Source organism: Aquarana catesbeiana, linkage group LG13, assembly GCF_042186555.1.
Source record: "Aquarana catesbeiana isolate 2022-GZ linkage group LG13, ASM4218655v1, whole genome shotgun sequence".
Taxonomy (NCBI): domain Eukaryota; kingdom Metazoa; phylum Chordata; class Amphibia; order Anura; family Ranidae; genus Aquarana; species Aquarana catesbeiana.
In genome coordinates, this window is record NC_133336.1 from 102,195,730 (window position 1) to 102,212,612 (window position 16,883).

A 16,883-nucleotide genomic window follows, 5' to 3' on the forward strand; every position below is an offset into this window, starting at 1 on the left:
CCGATCAAAAAAATTTTGATCGATCAAAAAAATTAACGATCAATCGAGGAATTAATCGTTAATTTCCACAGCCCTAGAAATTTTGGTAGCGAAAATTCAGGATGCACTTGGTCAAAACCGAAAATGAAATAAAAAAATATATGCATATTTGTATATAGAATTGTATTATATTCGACTTTTTAATTAATATCATGACTTTAAATGAATATGAATTTATTGACAGCAATTATTGGCACCTTTAGCGCAAGAAAATCTCAAGCGAAATAAAACCCGTTAAATTCTATGCATGTCTCCACACTGGTCTGTTGCACTTCCGTTGTGGTGTTAAAAATCTTGCTTTTTTTTGGTCAGTTAAAGCGGGGTTCCACCCAAATTTTGAACAATATCTGTATGTATTCTCTTCCTTGCCTAGATGCTGACATGCCGTTTAAAAAAATTTAAATCGCCGTAATTACCTTTTATTTTTCTATTCTTCTTTGCACTTCCTGGTTCTCCTCCCGTGGGAGTAGGCGTGTTTCTAGCCTCTCCCAGACTCCTGGGAGCTAGTCTCAGGCTTCCCAGGATGCCACCGAGCATGTGCGCGAATGAGCGGTGAATGCTGGGAGCACAGCATTCACCACATCCGGGAAATAAATGCTTGTGGGCTTCAAATGCCCACAATGAAGATGGAAACCGCCTGCAGTGAATAATATAAGTTATTCTTTCCGACGAAATCTGACACAGGCGGACATATTACACACAATATGTGAGTATGTAATGCTGAGAAGAAAAGTTTGTGAATGAACTAAAAAAAAAAAAAAAACGATAGATAGGTGGACCCCCGCTTTAAAAAAAAAAGCACCTCCTTGTTGAAATTCTTTAAAAACGCAGCTATAACGCACCCGTGTTAAGTTTTTGATGTGGTTTTTGAGTCGCATGACCTATGAAAAACACACCATAAGCACGGTAAAATTGCATGCATTTTGGCACAAGTCAGTGTGAATTGGCCCTTAAACACACAGCTTTTAAAGATTCTCAAAACTGTTACATTTAGCCTAGGTTCTCATTGGAGCGATTTGACATGCCAAATAGGTGGCAATTTCCGGCAATGGCACCGTCCGAATCTGTGTGGCTCTGCAATGATTCCCAAAAGTAGTTTCTGTATTACTTTTGGTGACCTTGGAGTGCAATTTCCATAGACATCTGTGCAGCAACCCACACAGATGTCTCTGAAATCGCCCCCAAAGTCAGGACTGACATGTGGGAATAAAATCATGTGAGTTCAGCTGAACTCTCACAATTTCATTGCCGCTGTCAGTGTGAACCTGGGCTTAAGGCTGGCCTAACGGGTAATAACTGTCAGTTGTCAGTGTGCTTGTGTCAGCTGTCAACTGAACCTTTGAGCCCACTAATGGCTGGTGTCCTAGCTGGCCATGTGTGTATCACCACGGCAACAACTGATGTAAACAGAGGCGAAGATGGCACCTTCCTCGGGTTGTAAAGTATTGCAGGGTTTATTTCTGCCTTAAATATGCACCAAGAGGGACAGACAGCGACACTCTGCACATGATCTTTGGAGCCATATCAGTATTGAGAAGCAAAAGACTGTAAAGCCTTTGTCTTAGAATCGCCCAGCTGCTAAGGCCTTGTACACCCATGGTTGTGAAGGAGTTAATCGTGACTTTAGTGACTGATTAGCCACAGGCTTGTAGTAAAATCTTCTCTCTGTCATCTGTTCTGTGAGAGGAGTGATACTTGATTCCTGCTGTGTGCACTGGTGGCACTCCTCTCTCCTCAGTCAATGGGTGTAGCCATCACTCCTCCTCCCTCATTACCTGTTACCTGAAAGCTGGGAGGTGAAGTCATTTGAGGCCTGCCTCTTTCTAAGGCTGTCTCCAGACGATGACATTTACATTCCTCAGACTGCAGCAAGGCGGAAGAGGGAGATCCCGTCCTGATTCAGCTGAAAGGGCTTGCATGCCTGTGAAACAACTTATTTTTCTTTTCGTTTTTTTTCTTCTGTGACACGTCGGCTGCTTTCTTTGTATTGTGGATTTTTTGTTTTCCTCTAATTTGTACTTGGCTTCTAATTAGTGTCGAGCTGGAGTGGAACAGAGATCTTTTCATAACTGTCATACTGGTCATTGCCGACAAACTCTGTGTCATATGTATGCGATTAAGCTGCCAGGCAACTTAGTAAGCTCCTGTTTAAAAAGCAGGAAGCAGGAGTCTGCAGGCTGGTGCTCCTGTGAGTTTACAGCCCTGACATAGAGCTGCTTTTATCTGTTTCCCGCATGCTTTCTTGGAACTACTTTTTTTTTTTTTTTTGCTTAGCTTGACTGTACAAATTATTTGAAAACTACTGCAGCCACTCTTTTTGTGTACGGAGACCAAAAATAGACATTGTTTTTACTTTCTAAATCATTTTGCAGCCAGGAATGCTGCATGTGAATCTGTAGGCTTTTTTTTTTTTTTTTTTTTTTTTTTTACCCTTTTATTTTTTCAACATGGAAATGGAAGAAAATATTGCAGCAGAACCCCAAACATCAGACTCTTTGCCTAAAAGGGAACCGGATACAGCCACACCATCCCTGTTGGGTAAATTTTCCATAAAGTCGCTTTTCGGAATGACCGCAAAGTTGGATAATAAAACACCCAAAGACAGTGCAGTACTGAAGTCATTCCGTCCTCTGGAGGATAAAGTGGAAGTACAAGCAATCCCACCAAACAATGATGAAGGTGAAAGCACCCCAGAACAAAATATGCAGCATGTCACCATGCAGGAAGGTAACGTGGAACTTAAAGAGGAGCCTGTAAAAGATGAACATATTGTCCCAAAAGAACACTTGGGCATGGATTTAGAGATTACAAGTGTTGTGGATTTACCCCGGGGGGAGCATGATGTAGATTTACACCAGGAGGAGGAGGAGGAGGAGGAGGAGGACATGGATTCACAAGTCATCAGGGGACAAGGTAAAAGTGATGTGTCTCAGGAAGAAAACAAAGATCATCCACAAATAGATCATCTGGGAGGGACAGAAGCACAGGTTTTACAAGAGCAAAAGGATGAAAAAGAGGGAGTGTACACAAAGCGTCTGAATGGTGCAGACATTGGTGAGGATGCAAAGTCAGACATGCATTCCAGCACTGACATTGTCCCAGATCAGACAGACTATGACCAGGAGGATCTCCTAGTACATAGTACTCTAGTGCACATCTCCAGTGATTCAGATTCTGACACAGAGAGCTCGAAGCAGAATATCTGCCAGGGAGCAACAAAGGCTCCTGTGTCCCCACATTTATCTGCTTCTAATGTATCACTGAACAATGGTTCTAAGCAGAAGTCTGAAACACAAGATATTGACGATACTGATGCCATAGAAACAAAAAAGCAAGATGGACTGGACTTTAAAAAGCCAGAATCTGTGGGCCCCAATATGGATGAAAATGCCAACACCACAAAGGAACTAGAAGAGAGCAGTCCTTCAACTCCATCAACTACCCCTACAAAAGATACCCCAGGAGAGAAGCCATTCCAGCTGCCAACATTTTTTAGCAGCTTTCGTGTGCACAAGAAAGGAACCCCTGCAGAAGACAGGGAGACTGTCACCGTGAAACAAGGCGATAGTGATTTGGCCTTACTAAATCTCTCCCAGCCAGTGCAAAAATCAAACCTTTCAAATGTCTCACCGGTCCGAAAACGTGAAGTGAAGACACCAGTGGAGACCAAAGCAAGCTCCAAATTTATGGAGCAGCTCTCCCAGCTTCTGAACTTTGATATGCCAAAGCAAGAAGAGAAGGATGAAGTTCCAGAGGAAATTGAGGAGGCACCTAAGGATACAGTGGGCAAAGAGATCAAATCGGAGTCGGCACTGGAGGCATTTAAATCTTTTTTTACAGGGGCACCAAAAAAACCATTGCCAGCAGAGGATTCTCCTGACTTAGAAGCTGTGAAGCGCAAGCAGAAGAGTGAAAAGGAATCGCTGAAGTCCATCTTTGAAAAGAGCAGACCTATAGAAAACGACCAGAATTCTGAAAGGAAAAGTGTATGTGATTTTCTTTCCTTTTTTTTTTTTTTTTTTTGTTTTTCAAATGTTAATGTGGCCTTAAATGGCAGCTAATGTTTTGAAAATGTTGTTCATTTACCATAGGTTTTTTTTCCATATTGTTTGCCCTTTGTTGAGCACGGAAGCTACCTTTTGTACCGTGGCAACTAAAATAAAACCTTTCCCAGCATTTTTGCATCTAGCGAATATGGCAGCATACATTTGGCTATTTGCTAATCTTATAATGAATGGTTTTTAAAATATTGATTCAATTCTCTGATCTTTAAAAATTGTTTAACTGAGTTTTTCAGTATAGCAAACTCCACCTTTAGGCTTTTTCGTTTTTAGAAGTGCACATTTGTGTAAATCCAAGGAACGCATGTATGTCTGTGATGCATGAATAACGTTGTTTGCATGTATTTTCAAGCCTGCCTGCTGGACTCCTATTTTAACAGATCATACTGCAGTTTGAAATCTAAGCTTAAAGTGTTTTGAAATGTCTAGTAGTTTTAATTTGGATCCTAGCAGCTTTGTGTTAAACTGAAATCTGTGAAGCAAATGCAAATTTTAACACAAAATTCCTTCGTCTTACAATTTTGTTCTGTTTTGCAGCCAGACACGAGTCCCTCAGATCCAGAAGACCGGACTCCTGGAAGACTTCAGGCAGTGTGGCCACCGCCTAAACCCAAAGATGGGGAGGAGAAGGTGGGGCTGAAATATACTGAAGCAGGTAGGTGACTATTGTGTTCTGTGCTGCCACAATACACTGATCAGCAGCTGCAGTCACTGATCAACAAACGTTTTCTACCGTGTCCATTTTTTTGACTGAAGTTGATATAACAACTCAGACTTCTGTCAGACAGGGAGGGCCACACACGCGCGCACCTAAATTTGGCCAGTCCCTGCTAAACCAGCCGAAATGCCCAGCTTAAGCTCAGTATCATTCCTAATGAAGCTTCCATAGAGCAGAGGACTCATGCCCCCACCACTGTGTGACAGCACTGGGCCAACTAACAGTGTTGTAAGAGAAAGGAAGGCGAGTCCTAAGCTGCTTTATTTTGGAAGTGCTGGGAATTTAGGTGCCCACACTGATTTTGGTGTGTCCATACTGGACGTTCCTTCCGCAGTGCACTTCCTCCTTGGCCACTGTGCCTGTTACGCTAACGGTTACATTGCCAAGGAGTTTTGTACTAGGGTGGGCAGTGCCTGATGGGAAACAGACTAGTTCCTTATCAGGTCTGCTTTACATTCGATTGAAAGCCTACAGCAGTAGGTTATTCAGTCTAATTGTGACTTGTGAATCTACCCACTGCAATGCACTGTCAATCAAAAGTAAAGCAGATCTGATGGGGCACAAGTCTCAGTTCCTTGTTGGGCTTACCCAGTAACAAATCATTTCCCAAATATGGGCATTGTCATGTTTGAGGAATGATATCCCCAGCCCCTTTGTTCACATTTAACTTTTGGCCAGGAAATCTCCCAGCTGACGGCTGAAATGAGGCCCTGGATAGAGCACGGTTTGGGAACCGGTCACATTTTTGACCGCTTCACAACCGACATGCCCTACACTGAGCACTGGCATAGCTCCATGTGTCTGCTCTGGTCCTAATTACCACTAATTTACTAAACTGTGAGCTGGTGGTAATTATTTTAGTAATTAGTCGGTGCCATGGCAAGAGGTTCTTAAAATTGCGGTAATAACTACCTGAATTTTCCACACACGTTAGTAATGTTACTAACACCGGTGCTAATGCTTTCCTGCGTTAGATGCGGGTATTTCCTAAGGAAACTACCACCAGAAAATTGGTAAGTTTAAAGAACTCCCCAGGATAGCTGCATTATGTCCACTGAAGGCTGTACCTATACTATTTCAAAATCTAATGTAGTGGAGGTAGGAGTCATGTTCGATATGCAGAGACATCACACTTCAGGCTTTTATATAATTTATTGAAGTTTGCAGTTCAAAGAGGGAAAATGGAGCAAACGCATTTCGGGGGGGGGGGGGGCACATCCTCCATCAAGGCTAGTATACATTAAAATATTAAAACCCATCATAAATAAAAATGGCAACAAAATTCAATTCAAAAAGTTTACACTAAAATTCAATATATCTTTTATAAACATTTTAGAGGTGATAATTGGGCAGAGCTTTTTAGAGACTATTTTCCTGTCTGGAAAGAATTGTACTACATGGAGATGATTCTTATAGTGGTGTGTGATTTTGGTGTGGGTATCCTGAATTTAGCGTGCGTAGAAACTTTGAACATTTGGCACAGCTGCATATGGGAGCTTTCCAGAGGCTATTTCCTTGTTGAGATAAGGAGGGAAACTGAATAGAAAATGCAACTAGCCTGAGGTGGTGGATGAATTAACAACTGGCCTGGAACTGGAGAGAAGTTGTTAATGGAGCTCTTGTTGTGAGGCTGTGGGTGATGAAAAGCAATGTCAAGCATGGGGATGGACTGAATATGGAGAAAATTGGTGTAGGAAAGAGAGAGGGGGAAAAAGGGAGGAGAAAATAAATAAATAAAATGTGGGGGGAGGGGTTGGGCCTGCTTTTATTAAGCAGCCACTCGCCTGTCCCAGGACCCACTTTGGTGCCCAACACCGACATCTTAACTGTGGCTGCTGACTGTGACTGGTTGCGGCTTCACAGCTGGCTGTGCATATGCAATGCGTACTGCACCTTGTAAATGGTCTCCCAGTTTTCTGGGACAAGTGATTTAACTAATGTTTACATTTACAGCACATTGATTTCAGTGCATTGCAAATGAAATGATTGGGAGTCTCATGAATAATGTCACCTGTGTTTTGAACCCATCTCCAGCCGGTGTCTCTTGGTCCTCTTGCCCAATTTCAGTGTTCAGCTTAATCTTAGGACTCCGATCTTGTTTTAAAATGCATATTTTCCTGTTTGAAAACCTGAGCTGGCTTCTTAGACACACAGTTGGCTTCTTAGACATGGAGTTTAGGGCAGAGTTAAGAAGCTTAGCAGGAAAGCCCATTTTCGCTCAGCTTCTGTATGTTTAGAGGAAACCATGTGAGAAATGCAGTGAAATGTTTGTCAGGTGAAAGACTAGCCATGACGTGTCCTGTTATATTTTTGTTGAAGAGTGATGAGCGCTATTTTTGATGTCTGTATCTACTAATGACATATGAGCTATTCATTACTGTCACATGAGGCATCTCTGCTTGTGTGATTTAGAGGAGTGAGTTGGTTGACTTTGAATGACTAAAAGGCTGAGCTGCTCCATTGGTTTCAAGTCCTTTTTTTTTTTTTTTTTTTTTTTTTAGATGCAATATTTTTTTTACAGCTTTGTTAGGCAAAAATAAATGCTTCTCTTTTGGGAATGATCACCTCTGACAGTAACAGTGAGGATAATCCCTAGGCCTAGACGGGAACAAGGTTTGAATACGGTTCTTTACCTTTATTAAAGATGGCTTCACACTTGGTGTATTGTGAACATGAAATATGTGTAAAACGTCCTGTGAGCCTCCACTAACAATAAAAGCCACTAAGCCCTCTTTGAATCAGCTGCAAGTGATGAACATGTCTCATACACCATGCAAAAATAATAGAATCAAATTACAATTGCTGCGCTATCAAAGATATGAGCATAAATGCTAATCGTAAGATTTCTGTGAAATGGTAAAATAACCTATACTTGGTGATATAAAAAGATATACATATAAAGTCAAGTGATTAATAACCATAAATATAAAGTGACAATGTGCATTCATATATTAGTGGAAAGCTTAAATCCAGTGGGAAACAAAAATATCAATAAATCAATAAATATATCAATAAATCCCAAATACTGGAATTAAAAAGGTGCTGCTGTGCATTGTGAAAGTTCAAATTAATGCAATCCACAGGTGCTTCACACTTCATGCGATTTAGTATGCTGTGAAAACTATCCAATAACCAGATGCTGTGTCTTTCACTCAAGTGCTCCCCCCCCCCATATATTGAAGGCTCACCTTAAGATGTGTGACCTTGCTATTAAGCTTGGTTGATGCACACTTTTAGAACCACTACAGGGTTCAGCAATGTGTCTGGATTCCTGGATAAGTCTCCAATATGTCTCAGTGAATCAATGGAGAAAAGAGGATTTTATGGTATAGGGTGTTTATACAATTTTTTATTGAAACCAAAAAAAGTCCCACACAGGGTACTCACAATAGCCAGGTGCTTCAGTGTGCCATTCTATATCAAGCATAAAACGAGTAGGCAAAACTGGCCGGTAACGGGGTGATGAGCAGATCAGCTGTTAGGAACGATCAACTTAACATTCCGTTCTGTCCCCTTCCCCAACATGTGTCGATACTAGGGATTTCCGTATCTTCCTCAGGAGGCAATGTGATTGGACGGTAAAACTGTCAGTCAATATAGGGTGTCCGCGGCCATTTTGTTGTGGTCCGCGGGACACTCTAGTGCTGAGTCTATGCACTTCAATGGAATTAACATCCAAGGTTAAACTGCTTGGATACATTAATGCGCCCTTGTACCTGCGATTATATGGTGTCCTGTGTGTACCACCACTACTAAAAACACCAGTGTTAGTACAAACTGATTGATTAAATAAAATAGACTAACAGGACGGTCGTGGAAAGAAATCAACCGATCATCCCCCTATGTTAACCGGCAAACCGGCAGCAAGAAATACTTATGGCTGCTATTGCTTGTAAATATACAAAACACAATTACGATTAAGAAATATACTTTTCTGTAAATACATTTTAAAATTACACCTCGTTAATGGTACGAGTGATTACTAAAACGAGGGGAGGGGGAGAGAGAGAGAGAGAGTTACTGCGACCCATATATATATATATATATATATAAGGAGCTATATAAAAAAAATTATAGAAAATGAACCAAGGTATATCCTATAAGGGTCTACCTGGGAAAATTGACTTAAACAGAATATGTATACACAAATGTAGGTAAATGGTTTGAAATTACACAAAATTAAAAATATAGTATTACCATTAAATCTATAAAAAATTCATAAAAACATATATAAAAAATATTCACAAAATAGATATATTTCTACTAATTTATCCATGAGAAGGTGTCCTTTTATGGTAAATGGATACATCAATATGAAAAACTCTCTCCACTATTAAAAAATCTAAAAATTACTTAAACACTTTAGGTCAAATTCTTTATTCAACCCCCCAGGGGCGAGAGACCCTAACTGGTGTATCCACCATGATTCTCACTTGCTGATGTCTCTCACATAATTTGATCCTCTCCAGTGGCGTTTGGGCGCCTCAATGCCCCCAAAATTGCATGCTGTCTGTGCTTTTGCTATGCACATCCCTAAAATGTACAGATAAAAAGTGCTCATCATACCCTTTCCTAATATTCCTCACATGTTCCTCCATACGTGCTTTTAATGCGACCATGTCGCACAAAATGAAATCACTGATGGTGTACACTCTATTGTTTTGTGGGTTAGTGAACACTTTCTTTCCTAACATTCCTAGGGACCCTGGTGCAACTATAACAGCGTCCACAACTATGGAAGCCCTTAATGTCCCAAAACATTTTGGGTTTAAGGGGAGGTGGTTCCACCACATTATGCACCAGTTTGTCCCTTAAATTGGGTGCCCTTTTTTGACAGGTCCTCTTTAAGGTGAACATCCTTGTTTCAGGACATTCCAATATTTGTAAATAATTTCCTCTACTTTCTTATTCTGCAAATTAAAATCCAGGACAATACATGTGTCCATATCTTTGTTGGGACCATTATGCATGGTATTATCCTTGAGAAGATCTCCTCTGTTCATATTTTTGATTTTATTTCTCTCTTTTTCTAGGAAGTCACCTTGATATCCTTTTTGTTTAAACATGTTAGTCAGCAGTTGTGATTGTAGCTCAAAATCTGCTTCTTGTGTGCAATTTTTCTTCTCATATATATGCCATGTGGAATATTGTCCAACTAAGGTCCAAAATGACAGCTCATGGTGGGGATAGAAAAGTTGCGATCGGTCGCTTTGAAATATGTTCTTGTCTCTATACCTCGTTGAGTATTCAGAATCTCCAGATCCAAAAAGTGCACCATATCTTTGTTGACATTCCATGACAAATTAATATTCTGATCATTATCATTCATTGTCTGTAGTATTTCTTCCAAAGTATTCACGTTCCCCTTCCATATAATTAACAGGTCGTCTATGAAGCGTCTGTATAGTATAATGCCAGGATCCCTATTACGCAGGATATTGTGAACACAGTTTTGCTTGTTTTTTTTTTTTCTGCATGCATAGGGCAGCCCTACATGCAACAAACACACCAAAGAAGCTCCTGTACTTTTTCAGGCATTGAGCTTTGCTCTGTTTTTAACTGCATGTCTGCTTGCCACATTTGGGGTGCCATTAACAATGAATGGAACGCTCCGATGTGAAAGGAGCCTAAGGCCCCTTTCACACTGGGGCGGTGGGGGCGTCGGCGGTAAAACAGCACTATTTTTAGCGCTGTTTTACCGTCGTTTTTGCGGCTGTATTCGGCCGCTAGCGGTGCGGTTTTAACCCCCGCTGGCGGCCGAAAAAGGGTTAAATCCGCTCGTACAGCGCGGCGCGGTATTACCGCGGTATAGCCGCGCTGTCCCATTGATTTCAATGGGCAGGAGCGGTGAATACACCGCTCCTTCACCGCTCCAAAGAAGCGGTTGGCAGGACTTTTTTTTACCGTCCTGCCAGCGCACCGCTTCAATGTGAAAGCCCTCGGGCTTTCACACTGAACAAACAGCGGAGGCTGTTTAGGGGCGGTTTGCAGGCGGTATTTTTAGCGCAATAACGCCTGCAAACCGCCCCAGTGTGAAAGGGGCCTAAATAAACAATAAAGTATAAGACCCAGTGACCAGCCAGGATTCTCTTTCAGCTTTTCATAAAATGTGGTCTTTGATGAATACACACACTGCTTTCCCTGTACAAAGATTTTCCAATTCGCAGGGTAACAATCTAAGTACAAGCAGACTGAACGTGATTGTCACTGGAGCAGGTTAACCGAATTAACCCTTTACACACCATAGCTGCCACCACAGATTTTGCCAAAATAAAACCCAGGCCTTTCACAGCTTCTGTTGCAATTCTGACATTAGCAGCATGGGAAAATAGTCAACTTTGGTGTGTGGCTGGTGTCTGCTGTGTAGCACCAATAAGTGGTGCGTTGTGTTTTACACTGCAAGATGTATTTTTGTTTATAAACTTTATTGGAAGTGTGCAATGTGTACACTCCATTCAGATCTCTGCAAAGCAACATAATGCGCTTCTTTGCCATCCAGTGAACTGCAGAAAAATGTCAGCATTTTTCTGCACATTACACTAGCATTCTGTGAACACAACATATATTGGTTACCTGTGTTAATCCACTGTGGGGAAAAAATGAAGTTCATTGCAGTGTCTATGAACCATCCTTTAAAGAGTCTTGATCACTCACTGCCACATAGAGGCAAAGTTATTTACTAGAGCATTGATGAATTAGATTTTAAAGTATCTATTTTTTTTTTTTTAATTAAAGGGGAAAAAATGGATAGAAAACTGGCTAAAATACCATATTCAGAGAGTAGTGACTCATACTCTGAATGGTCTAAGGTTATTAGTGGTGTACACCAAGGTGACATGTTGAGACCCCTACTCATAGGTATGTGCACAGGGTGTGCCAGGTGTGCCTGGGAACACCCTAATCACCCTGTGTGGCGCATATCCCCCCCTTTTAGAACCCTGATATTTCACCAAATAAAAAAATGTTCTCCTTTCTTCTCCTTTCTTCTCCGAAAAGAATTGGAAAATATTACAAAAAAATACAATTGTAAAAATTAATATAAAATAATAAAAACTACTGACACCATCCACTGCTCTACTGACACCATCAGACCACCATTTGAGCTTTGGGGTGCACACCCTAATGCAATAGGCTGTGCACACCTATGCCCCTACTATTTAACATATTTAGAGCTGGGATTAAAAGTGCTATTTCTGTGTTTGCAGATGACACTAATGTAGTGGAATAAAACCCTTACAGGATATTTCCAATTTATTGGGTGACCTCAATGCTCTGTTTAATTGGGAAACTGGGGCAAATGAGATTAAATGTTGATAAATGTAATTCCATGCACTAAAAACTTGCAGGCGTCATACATTCTAGTAGGAGGATAGTTGAGGAGAGTCAATGGTCAAGAAGGATCTGGTTCTTCTGTTAGATCATAGACATATTGGCATGTAGTGCCAATGCAGTTTCTAAAGCTAGAAAAATACATTATTGTATCAAATATAAATGGAGACAATTTGCCCAGTACAAAGCATTAGTACAACCTCATCTGGAATATGCAGTTCAGCTTTGGGTACCAGTTCACCAGTTTTGACCTTCCTGTGCCACATTGGAAGAAGAGGAATTGTCTTGGGCCACACATAAAATACACCAACAATAGGGATAGCTGATGATAGGGGGTGCCAGGGGGGTGGGCTGGTCCCCTATTTGCTGTGTGGGGAAGTTGTGGATGAGGGACCCTGTGGGGGGGAGGGGGCGCAGCACTCCCCTATATACAGCTACGCTTTTAAATTTATTAAAAATAAAAAATCACATGTACATAAATATTCACAGCTTTTGCTCAATACTTGCACCTTTTGGCACCAATTACAGCCTCAAGTCTTTTTGAGTATCATGCCACAAGCTTGGCACATCTATTTTTGGGCAGTTTCTCCCATCCTTCTTTGCGGGACCTCTCAAGCTCCATCAGGTGTCTAGGGAGCATCGGTGCACAGCCATTTTCAGCTCTCTCCGGAGATGTTAAATCGGGTTCAAGTCTAAGCTCTGGCTGGGCCACTCAAAAATATTCAGAGTTGTCCCATAGCCACTCCTTTGTTCTCTTGGCTGTGTGCTTAGGGTTGTTGTCCTGTTGGAAGATGAACCTTCACCCCAGTCTGAGGTCCAGATTGCTCTGGAGCAGGATTCATTAAGCATGTCTCTGTATATTCCTGCATTCCGCTTTCCCTCGATCCTGACTATTCTCCCAGTTCCTGTTGATGAAATACATCCCCACAGCATGATGCTGCCTACACCATGCTTCTCTGTAGGGATGGTAATGGCCAGGTGATGCTTACCATTCAGTACAAAGAGTTCAATCTTTGTTTCATCAGACCAGAGAATTTTGTTTCTCATTGTCTGAGTGCTTCAGGTTCCTTTTGGCAAACTCCAGATGAGCTGTCATGTGTTTTTTACTGAGGAGTGGCTTCCGTCTGGCCACTCTACCATACAGGCCTGATTGGTGGAGTGCTGCAGAGATGGTGGTTCTTTGCTCTCCTCAGAGAAATGCTGGAGCTTTGTCAGGGTGATCATCGGGTTCTTGGTCACCTCCCTGACCGAGGCTATTTTCCCCCCGATCGCTCGGTTTGGCTGGGAGGCCCGCTCTAGGAAGAGTCTTGGTGGCTCCAAACTTCTTCCATTTACAGATGATGGAGGCCACTGTGCTCATTGGGTCCTTCAATGCTGCAGAAGTTTTTCTGTACCCTTCCCCAGATCTGAGCCTTGATACAATCCTGTCTCGGAGGTCTACAGACAATTCCTTGGACTTCATGGCTTGGTTTGTGCGCTGACATGCACTCTTAACTGTGGGGCCTTGTATAGAAAGGTGTGTGCCTTTCCAAATCATGCCCAATCAACAGAATTGACCACAGGTGGACTCCAACCAAGATGTAGAAACATCTCAAGGATTATCAGTGGAAACAGGATGCTCAGTTTTGAGTGTCATGGCAAAGGCTGTGAATACTTTTATGTACATGTGATTTTTTTTTTTTTTTATCCTTAAAGTTGCAAAGATTTCAAACAAACTTTCACGTTGTCATTATGGGGTATGGTTTGTAGAGTTTTGAGGAAAATCATGAATTTAATCCATTTTGGAATAAGGCTGTAACATAACAAAATGTGGAATAAGTGAAGCTCTGTAAATACTTTCTGGATGCACTGTATCTGGAGTCCCTGTATTCACTGCTGCTAGTGCTATTACAAAAAAGCAGCCCCAGTATCCCTCCAGCTATACCTCTGTCTGAATTCTCAGTGCTGGCAGCTGTGATTATTTTTGCACAGAATCCCGGAAATCCCATTATACGTTCCTGTGCCTAGGTGTTCCCTGACAGCCGCTGTGGCTTTTATGCTTGCACAGCGTCCCTCCAGACATGCCTGGGCCACATGCTGAACTCACTTGGGAACTATTTAGGAGATTGTTTTAGGTCAAAATAGGTAACTATCCCCAGCCTGGCAGACTATGCTCCAGGCTGTTTTACGACTTTGCTATTTATGACAGGGTCTCATTAGGTGTCTTTTAAAGACCCTGGGTTAAGTATGGTTTATGCTATCCCTTTCTCCAATAACTGCAAAAAAAAATACTACTGTAGCTTCAGCCATCTTTAATCCAAGTTCCTCCAGTTCCAAGTAATCATACCGCATTAAAGCAGGCACAATCAGGTATGCTATCCAAGCCTTTTTGTTTTCTCCAGTATAGTCTGTCCAGGTTGCTTCTTCTTTGAACACGTGGCTGCATGGACTTAAAGCGATATTAAACCCCAAACCAAAAGATATCTTAAACCTCAAACCAAAAAGTGTAGTATTTCAGCTTTCCAATCATTAGGTGTGGTTGCTGCATCCATTTACTTTTCTTTTGGCCTTTTAGCTCTGTGTTTACCCGGTCGTCTGGCCAGTAACACACCTCCTGTATTGGAGACAATACTCTGGATGAATGCGCACAGGAGGCACCACTGAGAGCAGCATTGTCAGTCTGCGGGGGAGGGTAGTGTTAAATGTATTACAGATTTTTAATTACATTAACAAACTGAATCCAAACTCCATGCTTTATAATCAGTTACAGTGGTCCACCGTTGTTTCTGTAATGACACAAAGAATACCACTTTTTCTTGTGCAACAAACCAAAGCATTTTATATATTAAAAACAATCAAATACACTGACGTGGTCAGATTAAAATCAGGCATGACACGAAGGGCTTCAACACACATTAAAGCGCATACAGCTTCAACATGCTTTGATTTGTTTTTGGAGCTTTGGTGATGCTTCCGTGATACTCTTTTGAAGCTTTGTTGAAGCTTGACAGATGCCCTGTGCATGTGTGTGTGTATATATCTCATACCTGCAATTTCTCCAAAGCAAAGCTGAAGCTAAGTTGAAGCCTCTCAAAAGCCGCGGTTGCTTCAAGTGAGCTTTATCATAGAGATCTATGGAGTTTTTGAAGACGCTTTCAAGTGCCACTAAAGCGACATGGGGTATAATATAAAAGCAAACGCAAAGTGTAAACAGGACTGTAAGCTAACCATTTTATTTAGTGACAGGGGCTTTAACTGGCATTCAGAGAGCTCTACCAAAGCGTGTCCGAAGCCTTGTTTTAAAGCAGGTTTAAACTAGCCCTTAGAGAAGTCCTCAATGTTTATAAACCTGGGAAAAAACTTTTTTTGCGGAAGGGAGTTTAACAAGACACGTGGCCACTCATTAAAATTGGAAGAAAAGAGGTTTAACCTTAAGGCCCCTTTCACACTTATACGACTTGTCCCACGATTTTGTACTGCAAAATTGCATGACAAGTCATTCTCCATGATTTTCATTGACTACCATTCATATTGGCACGACTTTAAGTCGTGCCGACTTCAAAGTAGTCCCTACACTACTTTGATCCAACTTCCATGCGAGTTGATGTCCATAGACCTCAATGTTAAACCCTTAAGTAGCATGCAAATTGTACCTGAATAATATAGACACGATTTCAGTACGACGCTGTAAGCACAAGCTGTAAGCACAAGCTGAGGGTCAATGCATTTATAAACCCCAACCCTGTAAAGTCGTACAAAGTAGTACTGATCCCAAATCGCGGCAAAATTGTGGTAAAATCGTGGCCACGAAATCCTAGTAAAATCACGTGACTTTGAAGTAGCACAAGTGTGAAAGGGGTCTCAACTACTTAGAGAGCTCTTTACTGTAAGAGTGGCAAGGATGTGAAATTCCCTTCCACAGATGGTCTCAGCGGGGGGCATTGATAGTTTAAAAAAAACCTATTAGATAAGCACCTGAACGACCACAACATACAGGGATGTACAATGTAATACTGACATAATCACACACATAGGTTTGATGGACTTGTGCCTTTTTTCAACCTCACCTACTATGTAACTTTGTAACTATGTTTCTTGTAAAACCCCACAATCCTGAATAGTAATGCATTATAACTTTCAGGAAACTGGGACTGTTTGAAATTTATTTACTTCTACAATGTAAACTTTTCAAACTTGGTGCTAAAAATCAACCACCCAGAGCTTCATTTCAAGTGTATGACCTACCACCAGTGTTAATTTTGGCAGCAGATTTTAATTTAGTTTTAGGCCTCTTTCACACGAGGAGTCCGTATGTCCGTTTTTCATCCTTTCGTTTTCGGATGAAAAACGGACATACATGTATCCCTATGGAGCGTCGGATGTCAGCGGTGACATGTCCGCTGACATCCGACCCACTCCGATCCGAAAAGTGTAACGGAGGAAAACCCTACTTTTCCATCCGTTATCGGATCGGGTGACGACAGACACTACGGTCCGTCATCATCCGATCCCCCATAGGGGAGAGCGGCGCTCTTACAGGTCCGTCGCTGCACAGTGTGCAGCGATGGACCTGTCCTCTTTCTGCTCAGCGGGGATCGGCGGAGCGATCCCCGCTGAGCAAGCGGTGTTCACGGGGCGGATCATCACTGATCCGCCCCGTGTGAAAGAGCCCTAAATGTCAATGGTCCCAAAAAATGTGTCTGATCTGTCTGTCGCAATCCCGCTAAAGATCACTGCCATTACTAGTAAAAAAATAT

General features: G+C 41.7%; 1 protein-coding gene across 4 annotated transcripts in view; it reads left to right on the plus strand.

The window, feature by feature from the left end:
- Positions 1-16,883, plus strand: part of FMN1 (formin 1) — a 482,430-nt gene that overhangs the window by 178,497 nt on the left and 287,050 nt on the right. For 2 of the 4 annotated variants that reach the window (XM_073609887.1, XM_073609888.1), the window contains exons 1-2: positions 1,871-4,025; positions 4,638-4,755. In XM_073609887.1, coding sequence (XP_073465988.1) covers positions 2,487-4,025; positions 4,638-4,755 — 1,657 coding nt within the window. In that variant the 5' untranslated portion in view covers positions 1,871-2,486. Of the gene's footprint in view, positions 1-1,870; positions 4,026-4,637; positions 4,756-16,883 lie in introns of those variants that run through there. The other 2 variants (XM_073609885.1, XM_073609886.1) reach the window with 1 other exon arrangement.